This window comes from Physcomitrium patens, chromosome 23 (assembly GCF_059467195.1).
Source record: "Physcomitrium patens ecotype Gransden chromosome 23, ASM5946719v1, whole genome shotgun sequence".
Lineage (NCBI taxonomy): Eukaryota > Viridiplantae > Streptophyta > Bryopsida > Funariales > Funariaceae > Physcomitrium > Physcomitrium patens.
The window spans coordinates 6,022,146-6,040,591 of record NC_143432.1 but is presented as its reverse complement, the minus strand read 5'-3'; the positions used below and the strand labels follow the sequence as shown (position 1 = coordinate 6,040,591).

The 18,446-nt window shown below is 38.8% G+C and overlaps 1 protein-coding gene across 7 annotated transcripts; it reads right to left on the bottom strand.

Annotated features, from left to right (window-relative positions):
- Positions 1–13,809: 13,809 nt before the first annotated feature.
- LOC112275491 (uncharacterized) lies at positions 13,810–16,931 on the bottom strand. Of its 7 annotated transcripts, none has more exons than XM_024505875.3 (6): positions 16,813–16,931; positions 15,915–16,159; positions 15,566–15,637; positions 15,309–15,374; positions 15,093–15,155; positions 13,810–14,935 (listed from the first exon to the last, which is right to left on the bottom strand). In XM_024505875.3, the coding sequence occupies exons 2-6, from the start codon at positions 16,065–16,067 to the stop codon at positions 14,252–14,254; spliced, it is 1,038 nt and encodes a 345-aa protein (XP_024361643.1). In that variant the 5' UTR covers positions 16,068–16,159; positions 16,813–16,931; the 3' UTR covers positions 13,810–14,251. The 7 variants fall into 7 exon arrangements, with proteins under 7 accessions (XP_024361643.1, XP_024361640.1, XP_024361641.1 ...); XM_024505872.3 differs by lacking the exon at positions 16,813–16,931 and adding an exon at positions 16,435–16,734; XM_024505873.3 differs by lacking the exon at positions 16,813–16,931 and adding an exon at positions 16,481–16,734.
- Positions 16,932–18,446: the final 1,515 nt, after the last annotated feature.

Here is an 18,446-nt window from a genome sequence, read left to right as displayed (position 1 = left end):
CTCATTATCTTCTTGATGGTTGTTTAATAGATTGTTCTAGCCTTTAACATGTATTGACTTACAACACTGACCGCATATATAAAATCCATCTTTGTATCAATCATTGCATACATAAGTGAACTTATTATTGTCTTTTATGAAATATCTTTTATTTCATCTTCAACTTCATTAAACTCCTCATCCGTGAGCTTCATCGACTTCAAATTAGCATCTAAGGTGTTTTAATGGACTTACACTCATCTATATTAAATTGTTTCAACACCTCTTCAATATACTTGTTTTGGCTTATTGTAATGGTCTTGTTACCACAATTTCTTGCAAACTCCATTCTTAAATAATAGTAGAGCTATCTCAAATCACTCATCTTATACTCCTTTTCTAACTTTTTCTTCAATCAATTCATCTTTTTTTTATATTACTTAATATGATTAAATCATCAATATAAAAAATAACAATCAATGTGAATTTATTTTATTACATTGCATACAAGGAATAATCAACTTCATTTCTTATATATCCTTCATTCACAAAGAATATGTCAATTTATTACTACTATGCCTTTGGTGATTATTTTAGTCCATACAAGGATTTCTTCAACTTATACACAAGGTATTGATTACTTTTTTCAACAAATTTTTGAAGTTAATCCATGTATATATCTTCTTCCAACTTTTTATTCATGAAAGCCATATTCTCATCCATTTGATGCATCTTAAAGTCCATTATTACCCTAATTTTTATAATAGTTCTAATTGTAGTGAATTTGGCCATGAAAGCAAATAATTCATTGAAATCAATACTAACAACTTGTAAGTAGCCTTTGGCCACTAATCTTGCTTTATATCTTATAATATTATCTATTGTATCCCTTTTTGTTTTAAATACCTACTTACAAGTAATTAAAGATTGATTCGGTGGAAGTTGAGTCAATTTCTATGTTTTATTGTCCATGAGTGATTTGTACTCTTCTTCCATAGCCTTCTTTCACTTTGTAATATTCATGGATTTCATTGCATCATATAAATTCAGTGGATCAAAAAGAAGTGCAACATTGGCATGTTCTTCACTTACTTGAAAAAAGATGTGGTTCTTCTATCATTCACCATGTGGTCTTATTTCTCTGAAAGGACATTTCCTTTAATTTAAAAAAGATTCATCTTGTTGCAATCTATGCTCTCTTCTAAACTTCTTCTTCTTTAAAGCTTATCATTTCTCACTCAAAGGTTGATATTCATAATCATTATTATCATCATAATTTTCAACATCTTCATTATTGGTCATAGGAATTGTAAAGGTTTCATTTTTCATCTTTATTCTTGGTCCTAGGAATTATAGAGGTCTTCATTTTTATCTTCATTTCCTCTTCACTTTCATTTATACTTCCGCCATCTTCATTGTCATTATCTTGTTTTACTTTCTTTGTTGAATTTAATGATGTGTCTACAAATATACCATTATTTTTACTTAGACACATCTCTAAGTACTCAAAAGCACTCATATACTCCAAAAATTCTACATCATGACTTTTGATGATCTTCTTGGTATCTAAATACATTAGCCTATATGCCTTAGTATCTTTACAAAATCTAATATACACACATTTTGTATTTTTTACATCAAATATGGATCTCATACAATCTGATACCTTTGCATAAGCAATGCATCCAAAAATCTTCATATATGAAATATAATATTTCTTCCCATTCTGTTCTACTTCTAAAATCATTGATATGAGTGCATTTGTAGGGCACTTATTTCTTATATATACCACAGTCACCATGGCTTTTGTCCAAAATTCACATCCAATGTATTAGGTATGTAGTATATTTCTTGTTATTTTCACAATGGTTTGATTTGCTGTCAAGGACAAGAACTCGATGAAAGCTAAAGAGTAAGTGAGACTTTTCTCAAAAAGAAATAGGACAAAATAGAAATATGTATATTAAGAAAGAAACTGGAATGGCTATTGCCAAAATACAAGAAAACTAGAGACCCTTGAAACTTAGACTAGAAGCAAGAAAGGAGTTGACAAGAGTGAAGAGGGCTTCACTCTTGCCTCTATATATACTATCTAACTAGAAGCCACGTGGCGATGTTCTATAAGACCTCCAATATATGTTGACTTTCTAGGCCACATGCCTTTGCTTGCAAGGCAAGTTTTCTATGGATGGACCACGTAGTTAGCTTGTTCTTTAAGCTTCCAACATGTGTGGCACATGGCTAACTTGTTGACCAAGTTTCTAACCTAAAAGTCAACTATAGACTCCTATAAAGTCAAAGCAGCGTCTATGAAGCTTCTAAGAAGCTTCTCTAGAAGATATTACACAATTAACCTACTTTTATCTACTTTTACATACTTTTATCTATTCATATAGGTAATTATATGTATGTCCGTGACATTACCCCCCCTTCTAGGGACGAGTTCCACGAGGAGCGGTGATTATATATTGAGAAAATCTAATATGCGGCGAATTGTATTTGCTACATACTCTGATCTTTGTTCTCTTCGAAGATAGTTGATGGGTCCTCTTAGCCATCGATAGTGTCCCATTCCAGGGCGAGAAGACCACCCTGTTATTTGATCACTGTTGAGGCCTTCATAACTTCCTTCAAATAATACATTTGAAACACCATCAGGAGTCGTTTCTATCTCCAATAATATCACCAAACATCGAGAATCTCTTCCAAGGTCGTGATACCAAACGCGTTGTATCTCACCATCTATTCGAGGAAGAACATGTCGTTCTTGAGGATCTTCATCTCGGTTGCGTCGTCTTGAAGGTTGTGACAATCGTAATGTCTCATCCGGTAAGTCAACAAACGAAGGTTCTTGAGTTGAATCCGCTGGTTGTTGGCTCTCCATCTAATTAGCGTCACAAATGCAAAGAAGTTACAAACAAGGATAGGAATTTGAATGTTATCTTGCCTCAATCTTGTCTCTTTTATAAGAGAGGTTTTCATCTTGGTTTTGATGGATGTCGTTGATGAAAAACTTTGACTTTAGCTGATGCATTTGCTAGATTCCTGGATGGCTCCCATGTGCGCTCACTAATATCATATCCGCGCCAATGAACAAGATATTCTAGCTTATTTCGGCACCGCCTTGAGTCTAATATCTCTTCCACCTCAAATTCTTCATTATTATCTACTTCTATAGGAGGCGGTGGCATTTGTCTTCTTCCTTGTATATCCACTGTCTTATATGGTTCAAGAAGAGACACGTGGAATACAGGATGGATCTTCATTGACTCCGGTAGATGTAACCGATATGCAACTGGGTTGATCTGTTCAGAAACAGAAAAGGGGCCAAGCCTACGATAGTCCAATTTGTCACAAGGTCGAGTGGTCTTGATATTGCGACGAAGTAGCCATACCTTATCACCCACGTTGAGTTGTGGTTGCTCTTTACGATATACATCTGCATTTATCTTTTGTCGTTCTTGAGCTTTCTTCAACTGCGCCTTCATTATTGCATGTAACTCTGACAACCGATTTGCCATATCTTCTGCTGCAGGATTATCAACTTTTGAAAAATCAAAAGTATCAAGTCGTGGATGATAGCCATAATTGGCAAAGAAAGGTGTTTGTTGCGTGGAGGAATGTACCGTATTATTATAAGCAAACTCTGCCAATGGCAGAAGGTTTGTCCAATCATCTTGTTGGTAGTTGATGGTACACCTTAAATACTGTTCCAAGACTTGGTTTACGCGCTCTGTTTGTCCATCAGTTTGAGGATGGAAAGCTGAAGATAGCTTTATGTCCACTTTTAAAATCTTGAAAAGAGTCCTCCAGAATCTCGACACAAATTGAGTTCCCCTATCCGATATGATATCTTTAGGTAATCCATGATAGCGATAGATATTATCAATGAAAAGCTTAGCTGTTTCTTCACCTGTGATAGATTTTGTACATGGCATAAAATGTGCCATCTTGGTGAAACGATCTACTATCACAAATATAGAATCATAAGATCTTGAGTTTGGAAGATCTGTGATGAAATCCATAGAAACAGAAGACCATGGTTGTTCTGGTATAGGTAATGGCTGAAGAAGTCCGTAAGGTCGATGTCGAGGAATTTTTGATCTTGAACAAATATCACATGATTGTACAAAGTCTTTGACTGACTTCCACATTTGTGGCCACCAAAAATCTCTTGATATGAGTTCCAGAGTCTTATTATATCCAAAGTGCCCTGCTGCTGGAAAGTCATGACGTGCTTGAAGAACACGCAAACGTGCTTTTCCTTCTGGAACATATAGGCGTCCTTCAAAATATAATAGATTATTCTTGAACTCGAACTTAGAAGAATCATGAGACTTGGAAGAATTATTCTCGATATCATGAACAAGAGGGTCTGAGGACATACTGGACTGGATTTGCTTGAGAAAAGTTGAATCAACAGTCAATGTTGATTTCACTGCTCGGAGATGAAATTGCTCCGGTTTCAAGAGGACCGTTCTTTGTTGCTCAAAAGCTGCATCTCCTTCTTTTGGTGCAAAATAAGAACGTCTAGACAGGGCATCGGACAAACCTTGTTGTTTTCCTGGCCGATAAGTGATAATGAAGTCGAATCTTGACAAAGACATACTCCAACGAGCTTGACGACGATTCAACACGCGTGCTGACATGAAATACTCGAGGTTCTTGTGATCTGTATACACAGTGACTGGACTAGAAGCGCCTTCTAGATAATGACGCCATTCTTGAAAGGAATCCACGATCGCAAGAAGTTCTTTATCGTGGATCTCATAATTGATCTCGGCTGCTGAGAATTTTCTTGAATGAAAAGCTATCGGATGAAGTTTGTCATCTGTTCCCATTTGTGATAAAACTGCACCCAAGGCAAAATCCGATGCGTCTGTTTCCATAAAAAATACCTTGGAAAAGTCAACACGATATAAGACTGGTGCAGAGACAAACGATGTCTTCAAGGCTTCAAATGCTGCTTCCGCTTCTTGATTCCATTGAAATTTATCTTTACTAGTCAAGCGTGTAAGTGGAGCTGCAACTCGTGAGAAGTCTTTGATGAAGATCCGATAGTAATTGGCAAATCCCAAGAAACATTGGACATCTCTTACAGTCTTTGGAATCTTCCAATCCATGATTGTTTGGACTTTCTTAGAATCCATCATGAGACCATCATTTGAAATGATGTATCCTAAAAAGTCAACTTGAGTAGTGTGAAATACACACTTTTCCATCTTGGCGTACAATCCTGCATCTCTAAGTTTTTGTAATACTTGACGAACATGTATTTCATGTTCTTCAACGTTCTTGGAATAGATCAGGATATCGTCTAGATAGCAGACGACAAAATTGTCTAAGAATTCACGAAATACATCATTCATGAGATGTTGAAAAGCAGCTGGTGCATTCGTGAGTCCAAAAGGCATGACATTGTATTCAAAGTGTCCGTACCTGGTTCGAAACGCAGTCTTCCATTCATCTCCTTCTTTGATCCGTACTAGATTATATGCTCCTCTTAGATCTATTTTTGTATAGATCTTAGCTTGATTTAACTGGTCAAGGAGTCCTGATATCAAAGGTAATGGATACCTGTTCTTGATTGTGATCTTGTTGAGTCCTCGATAGTCAACACACATTCGTAAAGATCCATCTTTTTTCTTTACGAATAAAATTGGAGCTCCTGCTGGAGATTTTGAATGACGTATGAAATTCTTCGCTAAATTCTCGTCAATATATGTCTTGAGTTCAGCCAACTCATCTTGCGATAAACTGTAAATTGGTCCAAATGGTGGCTGAGTTCCTTCCTTGAGATCGATTGAACAATCGTATGGGCGATGCTCAGGAAGAATATCTGCATTCTTTTTCTCAAAAACGTCTTGATAATCCTGATATTGACTTGGAATGCCACTTGAAGTCTTTACGCTTTCAGAAATAGGTGCAGCATAAATAGCAAAAGTTGATCCTTCTTTTGCTGCGTGTATAAATGCTTTTGCACCTATAAGTGCGGGTTTTTCTATACTAGACTCATGGTTTTTTACTTGATTAATAGAACTGTTACTAATGCTCCGAGGAAAATCAAGTTTACGAGAAATCCAATCTATTCGAGGATTATACTTTTCTAACCATGATAAGCCTAAAATTACTGGATTAGAGGGAGATCTAATTATATTAAAAATTACGCAACTACTATGACCATTTATTACTACATCTACAGGAAGTGTTTCGTGAGTTACATCTCCAGAAGACAACGGACGACCATCTATAACTTCTACGTGTACAGGTTTAGTTTTTTGTATTAATGATATTCTATGACATCTAGCAAATTCTTCATCTAAAAAACAAGCTGAGGCTCCTGAATCTATCAAGGCAGAGGCTTTGTAATTATTAGGTCCTAAACGCACATCTATTATAAAACAAGGAGATGGTTCTGAGGAGAGGATAGGACCTTCATTAGAAGTTGTACAAGATTCCAGCCGCACGGTCCCTATTGTAGCTGGACGTACTCGTTTTCCGACATACTGTCTTCTTTCACAGTCGTACTCCTCATTTTGTAGTTACGTCGCTTCTTTGGACAATGTTGAGCAGTGTGCTTAGGTTCTCCACAATATAAGCACAATCCTCCTTGTCGACGACGAGACTTTTCTTGCTCAGTAAGAGGTTTGAAACGTACCGCATCAATTTGCATATCCTCTACTTCCGAAGGTATGTGTTGAGGAGACGTCGGTGTTGCCATTGAATTGTAGTAACGTTGAGGCCCACTTGTACGACTCTCGGATCGAAATTCAAAAAGTCGATTGTCGCACTTCACAGCAAAGTCAATTGCTTGACTCAATGTTTGAGGATCAGGTAAATTAAGCATCAATTTCTTTACCTCATATTGTAATCCGTAGAGAAATTGACTCACAAGTGCGGCATCATCCCACTTGATATCAGTTGCAAGTTGTCGAAATTGCGAAGCATATAATGTTACTGATCGATTGCCTTGTCGCAAAATACGGATCTTGTTGGTTGCAACACGAATTGCATCATGTTCTCCAAACATGGATCGAAACTCCGCCAAAAAAGCCTCCAGATTATCCAATATTGGATCTCGTCGTTCAAGAAAAGATGAAAACCATGACAATGCTGAACCTGAAAGGAGTGTACCAATGAATCTAACTTGTGACCCTGGAGTTGGATAGCTCTGGGGTTGAAGTTCAATTACTAGTTGGACCTGATTGATGAATCCTCGAAACTTGGATCTGGTACCATCAAACTTCTCGGGCAAGGCAACTCTCGGTTCTCTAACACTCGAAGGGTGTTCCATTCTGGGAGAAGGGACATGGTTTGGTGTAGATGTTGAAGCAGCCCCAATCATCTCTATATCTTCACTTCCTACCATTCTTGTTGCTCCTTGTGGTGGTAAATTGAGTTGATGCATCGCAAGCATTAACTCCCTCAATTGCTCTTGCATCTGTGCCATTGCACTCTTCATTTCAACAAGCTCTGCCATAGTAGCACTTAGAAAAGAGAAGATGTCTAATAACGCTCAAAACAAATAGAAGAGAGGAATTGATAACAAAGAAAATACTAAGAACAATATCAGTTTAAAAGAGGGTAATCCGCAACTTCTAATGCGCTTATGTCTTATCAAGAAAAAGGGGTAATCCACTCTTAATCAAGAAAAGACAAAGCTCTGATATTGTAAGTGTACTCTTGTCAATCTGTCAAGGACAAGAACTCGATGAAAGCTAAAGAGTAAGTGAGACTTTTCTCAAAAAGAAATAGGACAAAATAGAAATATGTATATTAAGAAAGAAACTGGAATGGCTATTGCCAAAATACAAGAAAACTAGAGACCCTTGAAACTTAGACTAGAAGCAAGAAAGGAGTTGACAAGAGTGAAGAGGGCTTCACTCTTGCCTCTATATATACTATCTAACTAGAAGCCACGTGGCGATGTTCTATAAGACCTCCAATATATGTTGACTTTCTAGGCCACATGCCTTTGCTTGCAAGGCAAGTTTTCTATGGATGGACCACGTAGTTAGCTTGTTCTTTAAGCTTCCAACATGTGTGGCACATGGCTAACTTGTTGACCAAGTTTCTAACCTAAAAGTCAACTATAGACTCCTATAAAGTCAAAGCAGCGTCTATGAAGCTTCTAAGAAGCTTCTCTAGAAGATATTACACAATTAACCTACTTTTATCTACTTTTACATACTTTTATCTATTCATATAGGTAATTATATGTATGTCCGTGACATTTGCTCCTTCAACAACTCCATTTTTTTGTGGAGTATAAGAAGTGGAGGTTTATCTTAAAATACCTTGAATGTTCAAAAAGTCATCAAAATACTTTGATAAATACTCACCTATATTATTTATGCACAACACCTTGATCTTAAACTCATATTATTTTTTCATAAGTGCCTTAAATTTCTTAAATCTTAAAAAGTACTCACTCTTAGATTTGAGAATAAAAATTCACATCTTCTTTGAAAAATCATTAATGAATGTAACAAAGTACCTTATTCCTCCAATTAATGGTGTTATCATTGGTCCACAAACATCCAAATGCACAATCTCTAATAACTTGCTTTCATGTGTTTTAACTCCACTTAGAAATGAAGTCTTTTGTTGTTTGTCTTAGATACAACCTTCACAAGCAAGTGACATGACATTGTGGTTGAATTGACAAAGATCCAAACTACTTATTATAAATTAGAGTTCCTTCATGCTCTTGACATTTAAATGACCAAAGTATGGATGCCAAATGCCAAATTTGTCTTGATCATATGAAAACTCAACAAATGCGGCTATTTCAATTCCATTCACTTTCTTATATTTGATAAAGTAGAGGTTTCCATTTCTAAAGTCCTTAGCAATATCATTTCTACCTAATGACTTTACAAGGCATCTATTCTTATCAAAATGCACCTTACAACTAGGTAAAATTAATTTACTTATTAAAAGGAGATTTTTCTTGATCTTGGATGCATGCAAACGTCTTTCAATCTACTCTTCTTGGTTTTTCCTCTCAAAAGAATTTCTACTACAATAAAGTCCATTCCAATGGCTTGTATCATGCTATTGACTCTCATAAAAATATTTATTCCTAAAATTTCTTCATAAGTATTAAATGAATACTTGTATAAAGTCATATGCTTGGTGGCACCCAAATCAACATTCTACTTGGATATGATAGCCATGAGGTGCCTTCACTTACCATGAATATAAAATCATGTCTTCCAAATTGTTCATATACATTGTTGATACTTTTTTTTTTTTTTTTTTTTTTTTTTTTTGTCTTGTAGCAATTTCGTGCAAATGTCTTGGTTTTTTACAAATGAAGTAAGTTCTCACATTGTCACATTGATTAAAATAGTTGTATTTACCTTATCTTGAAAAGAAAGCCAAATCTCCACTTTGAAGCTTTTTTTCTTTCCTCTTAATTACTTTATGGACAATTCTTCCATTATGTAGTCTATTATAAGTTCTTTCAACTTGATGGACTCCAATGCCACAATAAAGTAGTTGTATGACTCAGAAAGGCTCATAAGTAAGGTCATGATAGTATCACTTTCTTTTGAATGCTTGTCAACAATTGTTAGTTGATTTATAATCACTTTTATCTTATTTACATGAGCCATGAGGTTTTCACCTTCTTCTATTTTGTAAGTAAAGCATTTTCTCCTTGTGAAAATGATGTTAGATAAGTTCTTGCTTTCATATATGTTGCAAAGAATCTTCTACGCTTCTACTGGTTCTTTGCAAGAAATAATGTGAGAAAATTGGGTTCATTCAAATTGTTTGTAATTATACCAAAAGCGTTCTTTTCATGCCTTTTGAAGTCCTTCTTTTCCTTAGCATTTGCATGTCTGCTTGAAGGCTCTCTACTTTCATCTAAAATATCCCAAAGGTCCAAAGACACTAATAAAAGCTTCATTTTGACCTTCAAATCGTAAAAACATCTCTTTTAAACTTCTCAATGACTTTCAAACCGTCACAATCACTAAAAGCCATGTCTAAGAAGAGCTCTATCAAAAAATATCAAAAAAAATAGTCTTTATATGCTCAAAATCACCAAATCAATTTGACATTAACAAAATCTCAAAATACCCTCTTATAAACAATGGAGTGCTTTCTTACTCAAAATACTTACAAATCAAGTTTTGAAGCTTTTAACAAGTATGTGCACTCCAAAGAATCTTACCATTAAGATCTCTTATTCATTCAAACCAACTATTACACAATATATATGAGGGAAGTGAAATAACTTCAATAATACAAAAAGATACTATTAAGGTCTTTTTATAAGGTCTTAAACTCACAATCCTAATAGTTAAGAATCTACTAAACAATATTAAAAATCTATAAGGTCAAAAATAGTACCTCCTAATGCCATAATAGTAGTTTTGATCCTACAAACTTGAACATCAGCAAATACCATAAGATCTATTCTATACGAGTACAACCACTAGAAAATGACATTAATTTACTTGAATGGTACAACAAAGTGTGTGTAGATCCATAACTTATTGAAGAAATATAACAAGTAAGACACAAGAAAGTAAAAATCAAAAGTATTACAAATAAAAAAAGTATAGAATGAAATGTCTGTTTCTTCCAACATCCTTTACTTATAGGAAGAATTTACATCTATTGTAGTTGAACTTCATCTATAATCATCTTCATTCATCCAACTAAACCCTACATTCTTCTTAATCAAGCCACCACCTTAATAACTTCACTATTTGACTACCCTTTGACCATTAACAACTTACCTAAAATAATACTATCTTATTATTACTCTAACAATCTTCAACTCGAATTGTGTGTGAGAATGAGTATGGCCAGGGCAGTTACCATTACAGGTACATAAAAAGGTACAAAAATAGACATGCGGTTTTAACACATGAATCGAGTCGTAATGCAACCATGGACAACATCCTGATTGATCATTGTATCATATTCTACGACAAAATTGACAGATGCTTCAGCCCACTGACTCAAAGCATCGTATGGGTTTAAAGAGTTGGCGGATTGCTGTAGTGACTGGTGCCCTGGATTTGACCCCACAGCCATCAAGCAAACCCTACCGTGTTTATGGTGTTTATATCAAAGTGGCTCAATTTAGCTGACTAAGATGAACTAACTAAGAACGATCAATCGACGACGATGGATTGGAAAACTATCTGTGGATATTCTAGACAATGTGCAGATTTACAACCACCGAATTGCAGGTCAAAAGCAAGTGGCTTGATTACGAGGCAAGTTAAAAGACCTGAAGCAGCTAGCGGTTGATAATCGACCCAGTGCAACTGCACAAGCCTCATGCTATTTTGTAATCCGAACAAAATCTTTCAGGTCACTGAACACCAGCTTCGAGTAATTTAATCCTACTTGTCGCAAGTGATGCAATTATTACTTTATCTAAACCAACTCACTTGAGGATGAAACTTCAGCAGCAAACCTTGACATCCAACCAACACTCGTTTAGCGTGGATAGTTGCAGCCACAAAGACCTCCACAATGATCTAGTCCCCCCTACAGTTTGCTGAAGAGTTAACGTTATTTGAAGGTGATAAGAAAACGAAATGAAACGAATGATGCAGTCAATTAACATTCACAAACAAATCTAACAATGAACAGGAATTCCACCTCGACTGCGAGTTTTCGAACGTTGAATTGGTCTCTTTAAAAGTACGTTCGTGCGATGTCAATTGCGACCACTCGCATCACTGGCGTGGTTTTCTAAGAACTGAACTTGTGCATTAAGGAGGTCAAGAACACCTAACTTGGCTATCAACGTGGACTCCAACGTTTCAAAGCTTGAAAAAATCTAGTAAGTTTCAGCTCATACGAGCTAGTTAGTCTCTGCAACACCTTTTTCCGCATCTGCCAATATTCTGTGAGAACTATCACGGACGTCCGAATACTGTCAGATAACACCCAATCATTAGTGAACTAACACGAGTTCGTCAGTTAATCAAATTCAAAACTTTTTCTTGCAGAAACATGACAATGATAATGCAAATCGAACAAGAGGCACCAAATCTGGTATCGACAAAATTCGACATCACATCCTGAAACGAGCACACGATTTTATGGTCTGTGTGAACCTCTTGCAATCGTGTGGGTCAACAGATTCGCTTAACTGTGGACACTAGCACAATGTAAAGCCTACGACACGAATTGGGATGCACATGATGCAATCTGGTGTAGCGAAAATAGAGCGGAATGTTCCGGTTTCATTTATAAGAACTTGGTTGCAGAGTCTCAACTGTCCCGACAGAATTACATTTCTTTCCTTCACTGTCAACGAACAAATGGTGAAGCTTTATATATATACATATATATATATATATATATATATCATTCGATTGCGCAAGTTATGTATACCCTAAACACTGAAGGTTTCAATCGCCGTGGCATCGGACCAAATTTCAACTGTTTTTAAATGAAGGACCCCACTGAATTTAACATCCTGGGCAGAAAAGATGGAATGAATGCACAGTTCCAGTTTCTAGCTTGTGGGTTTGTGCATGAGTTTGAAGGAGTTCAATAGAGTGACGGCACCCAACCAGCTAAGCAGTGCTCCTCGCCTGCTCTCTACCTGCTTGCGTTGAAACGTGAGAGAGAGGTGTCTGACCTCCATATCAGCACGCACCTGCTAAACATCAGTTGTAGCATCATTGCAGGCTTCTAATGTCATCAGCTTCTCTTGAAGCGGTCTTTGAAGGCGTAGGCCTACCAGACAACTCTCATAGATGAATTAAAGCTCTCTTTCCATCAGAAGTAGAGTCATTGTGCCTGCTTTGAAGGGACTAACCATCGTCGTCACTCACTTCCTGAAGTGGATCCCTGCCACAGCACATGTTGGCTTGCTTTATCTGTCCCACACAGACAATTACTAAGTTACAGGTTGCATCAGGTGGAAGCAAAGAATCCTGGTCACTGACAGAAGAGTTCTTTCATAGGATTTGGAACTCTATTTTCAGGTATTAGATTGCTGTAAAAGTAAGATGCACTCATTGTAAGGGACAGGTAGTGAGTGATCTCCAGATGCTGCAAGACGTTGTATCATGCTCAAAATTGGTTAAGGCTCCCTAACTTCAATCCTAAAGGACAAATTGGATAAGTGATACCCAATCAATGTCACCCGAAACAGCAGTTAGCTAATTTCTCTTTAGATTGCGTCATTAGATCTTTTATTAAATTTCTTTTTCACACAAGACTTCTAAAAGTGTATTCAGCCACATTATTAAATTTACACTCAAGGTGTTCGTCCTTGAACTAGACGGTTCTTACCAAATCACAACAGCAGACTAGATAAATTGCAGTCAAGAAATTCTAAATGCAGAAGTACAGAAACTTGAAAAGCAAGAGTGATTTTCAAACTAAGCAATCTGCTAACCACAAGCTGTATGCATCTAACGGCAAACTGCCGGATCCAAAATTCCAATGCCAGCATCCCACTGTACTAAGTGTGTAGCGATTGCAGAACACCACTATTTGAAAAGAGGAAATCGCCCAACACTTGATAAAAGCAAATAAAGCTCTCATTCCAGAGTAGGTTACGACTAAGTAGACATCAAAATGTCGACACTGATACTATGCCCGTAAACATAGAGGCAAAGTGCCAAACCGATTTCGAAACCTTCCTAAAGGAGAATTTGATACAGAAATCGATGTGGTTTAATGAACCGGATTTCCACACACTAAGCTTGTATCTCCATCCTCTGAAATATACACAAACAATATACCCTATAGAACGGAATGTGTATTAACATAATAGTACAGAAATATTCCATTTAACAATAGGTTTCAGAGAAACGCAGAGCAGTGAAAATCTCAGTAGAAACTATAAAACTCGACAAGGCAAAAATGCCCCTTGACATATCACCCAATTAATAACGTTACAAACAACACAAAACCCTGCAATAGAGCTTCCACTAACTTTCATCAATTCCTACCAAGACTCAGATCACTTAAGCAAGATCTAAATGCATTTAACTCATTGCTCTACATAGCTAACACGGTGTGCGCATCCAATGTTAACGATCTTCCCTGTCACATCTGGCATCTAGAAATCCTTCTCAAAAACAATAAGAAGTACCATTCGCACATGGACTCTATTCTGTTGAGACACCGAGTACAACCTAGTCGTGACCGCTGGAAATGCAACAACCTAAGAACCACCAACACACTTTCCTTAAATGTATACCACAAAATATACTCATACTACAGCTGCTACGGAAACCATGCTCACAGGAAAGGTGCAGATAAAACAGGCTGCCCTTTAGTATGCAACTGTCGCTTCTGGTGCAGCCGGGGCTTGCATAGTCGAATCGTCCTTGCTCGCAGGACCAGTGCTGAGCTTAGCCATCCCAGCGCCGCTCTCTCGGCTGTTGCTACTCTTAGAACGCCTGTTCACCGACTTCCTGACTTCATCTTTGAATGTGTTGTCTCCATTCCTAACTCGAGCCACTGGAGATTTAGATCCATCGTGCTCCGCTTCGTACAAACTGGCTCTCCGCGCTGTAGTCAGCTTAGGAGAAATAGGTCGGGTTGGTGGAATCTTCTTAACTTCCACTTTTGGTGGACCTTCGGCATAGAAACTTGGCAGAGGAGTGGCCTTGAACTTGAGACCCTTTCGCAACTCCTTCACTTTGTTCTCTGCTTCTTCTTCTTTCTTAGCCTCCAATTGATTCTTCTCTTCTTCTTTAGCCTTCATTTTCTCCTCCAATTTAGCATAGAATTCTCTCCTCTTCTCAGCACGCTCCTGGCTCTTGACACCTAATGCGGAAGTATTGCCACCTTTACTCTTGAGAGCAGCCAATTCTTCTCCAAGCTTTGCATCTTCTTTATCCATGTTCTCGAGAGTGTCTTGGTCCTCTTTAGAGAGCTTCAATGCAGGGACTCCGTTACCTGTCTTAGGTGCAAAACCTTCGGGAAGAGACTTCCGGACCTGCGGCAACGGTTTCTGGTTCCAGGTGATGATACAAAACTCCATCAGTACACAGAATGCACACTCAGCCAAAAACTAGTTCGAAAAGCGAAGTAGTACTCTCACTAGTTTGGAATGGAGAGTATCATACTTTTTACTCCAATTAGAGTCAGTTTAAAGCACATCGACGTACCTTGACAATATCTGGCTTGACCTTCACGTGAAGCTTAGGCACTTTTGCGTGTACGTCGACATCCTTTAGCACAATTCCTCACAATAAGCAATGAACGCTATTCAACATTTTGTCAAAAAGGGTAACTGTGAGGTATGTCTAAAAAACTAGAGAATGCAAGCAGCGAACGCAAATATACTCCACATCACGAATGATATTTGGGAAAGTAGAAGGTACCGGAACATGTTTAGGTGCGGAAAGATCCTTTCTCACATGTGAACCCTTCTTCAAAGATTCCAATTCCTGCATAGATGACGAGGTGATCAACCTAAGCACATAAACGAATAATTTAAGGTGGAGAGGGCTCTTAAACCATCGGCCACATGAAACAAATAGGTTCTTACCAGTAAATACACAAATCAACAAAGCCACAAACAGAAATCAGAGTTAGCCATTGAATAAAGAGAAAAGAGAATTATAGAGCGCGTACGGACCTTCCGTGACTGCTCAAGTTTTGATTCCAACTCCTGGTTATGCTCTTTTGACTGCTGTAAGGCATTCTCAGCCTACACAGAAAGAACCAAGCTCTTAGAGAATCACAATCATACGTTCACCTTTAACAAGCAACCAATCACATAGCAGAGCAAGACAATCGATCTCCTACATGATGTTTAGGTTCGCTATTCCAAAATCTTCAAATCAGTGGCTTACTCTTGCACTTATCAAGGCAAAAGTACAAGCAAGATCCGATCTCAAATCTATAACAATTGAGGCAAATTTAATAAATGGGGTAAGTAAACGACAATCTAGACTCAGGACATCAGCTACGGCACAAAGTCCTACCGCGGCGAGCTTCTGCTCGAGCTCCTCGGACGCATGCTTCTGCGCCTCTAGCTGCTCTTGCAACTCTCGGATGAAGGCATCAGCCTTTGATACGACCACCTCAATATTTCCGCCCTCTGTCTCCAGCTCCGAGTCAGTCATGAACAGAGGCATTGTGCCGGCCTCCGCAACAACGCCTACACGAATCTAACAACCCTAAATCCAAGAGGCAACCCCTTCGCCTCTACTACTCCGTCGCGCGCAATCTGCAAGAACACAGTTGACTACGCCACTTCAGACCCAATCAAGGCAAACAACAAGCTACCAACTTTCCGCATCCTGATTAAACAACCGCACCACTTCCAAACACATAACTCGCACCACTGAACCCGCCAGTCAACACCACATCTCTCGAGTACAATGAGACCCACATCACCGTACACACAAAAACACACGCACGCATGCACAGACACACACAACCGGAACCTGATCCTCACACACGGAGATTCCATGCCAGAAAACAGACGGGCTTGGCTGCAACCTCATCAACATCAGCCTAAGCAACCAGATTAACAACAGATCGTCACCGAGACCAAAAATCCAACAAAGCTGAATTCCAAATGGCTCCGCACACCTCTCGCTCTCTCCCTCCCTCCACCTCGGCCTCACCAATTGATCACACTTCCCAATGAACAAGAGCAATGGCAAATCGCAACTAGAAATATACCAATGATCGAGGTAAGACGGCCTTTCTCACAAGATCACGAGGATTTCATATTGAAACTGTGGTTGAGGCGGTCCCGGATGTCCGACCTCTTCAACAATCTAGCTTCCAAACACAGTAGAGAGAGGAATGGGAGTTGAGGAAGGGGAGCTAGGCTGGGCTGGGCTGGGCTGGAGGAGGAGGAGGAAGGCAGACCGAGCAACAGGGCGCCAGGGGGATGCTGGCTTGTGGGTGGAGGCAGCTGGCGGTGTAGGATTTCCCTTTTCGCGATTTATCGAGATGAGGCGCGGGGAGCACTAATAAAACCTTATTCCACAACCCTCGTTGGAGTTTATTCGGGCTCCTTGCAGTTTCTTCAAATTGTATTCAAAGGGTGTTGGTGAACTGGCTTGCGGATCGGGAGGAAGATCAACTATTGCCTAGTCAGTGCCAGCCTAGGCCTTGCCGATGTTTTACTCCGAGTTCTTCTAGGGAGGAGGTGGTGCAATTTGAAGGGGCGGTTGCGACGCTTTTTTTATAAGGGGTTTTGAATCTTTCAACTGAATTCGCCGGCATGGGATTCGGGTTCGCCCTGTAAGAATCGATGCGCTCAGTCTTCTTTACCCAGTACAGTTTTCTCGTGTTTTTATCTTCCGGTGTCCTTCTTTCTTTTTTTCTTTTTCTTGGGTGTTCCTGATAATGGCGTGGTCGATGCTGCGTTGGAATAGGAGCTTATGAACGTGAGCCAATTTGTTTTTGACAGCGGGTTTCATCCGTGAGGTTGTTTGAGATGCCAATTTACGATGATGTGATGTGATAGGGCCATGTAAGTTCATTGTGACAGGGACGTTACTTTCCCTTTGGGTGCATCCAGTGACCGGTTGTTTTCAAACTCTGAACGTAATACCAATTGCAGGTGAGGCGGGTTGGAAATGTGTCACACTGAGGTGTCAAATCCTCTTCGTTGTATGCCACGCGGATTTTAGAAACACACAACAAGATGTGAAATCCTGAGACATGCCGAAGTCTTTTACCTGGTCTTGGAGGAGTTGAGGTGCCGGCATCTCTGCGGAATGATTGATCCAGAGGTGGACATTAACATGGTGAATCGCTTCGAGAAAATGTTCTGATCCAACACGTTGAGCGCACCTGAAGCAGGTGAGGTAATACAGAACGCAATATTGGATCTCTGCTTCAATAAATTGCTGAAGAGCAGAAAGGTCTCGACTGGCACAGGCTATTTATGCAATAGACACTGAGCTTTCCGAGCTGTCCCTGCAGTTCGTCGAGTTTCGTTACTTTCAGGCACAGTAAAATTTTGAGGTTCGGGAATGATGCCCGAAGAATGTAGCACGCACCAAACAGTAATCCACAAGTAGAGAGTCGTTTGTACAAAGATCTTTGTTTCCTGATTATCTAGTCGACCGCATAGAAACGCTTATGGACTAAACAAGGGCCCACTGTATCTAAAGCTAATTGAGTGAAGGTGTAAAATTGTCTGTGAGAGAACCCACTGGCTTCCAATGGATTTTATCACGCATCCCGTACATTCGACGATTTCTCCCAGCCACGAAAAAACTGACAAACTGGGCTGAAGGTTAAATGTGGAGAAGTGGAGACTTCACAATGGGGATGTAGATAACCGACGACTTACAACCTCATGGCACGGATGTCATGATCCAATTGAAGGTGTCTTCCTTACACTGTGACAGCCATAATGTTTCCAAATTAACCGCAAGTCTCCAAAGTTGGAAGACTGAACCTCTCAAAGCAGAATTGAGACAGATTTTAAAGTACAACTGGATCAAGCGCAGGAACATCGCTCACATACAGAAATGGACATATGCATG

Coding starts and splice junctions, on each gene's coding strand:
- LOC112275491 (XM_024505875.3), bottom strand. CDS start 16,067: ATGCCTCTGTTCATGACTGACTCGGAGCTGGAGACAGAGGGCGGAAAT. Junction 15,375..15,565: donor AACTTGAGCAGTCACGGAAG/GTCCGTACGCGC, acceptor TCATCTATGCAG/GAATTGGAATCTTTGAAGAA. Junction 15,156..15,308: donor CCGCACCTAAACATGTTCCG/GTACCTTCTACT, acceptor ATTGTGCTAAAG/GATGTCGACGTACACGCAAA.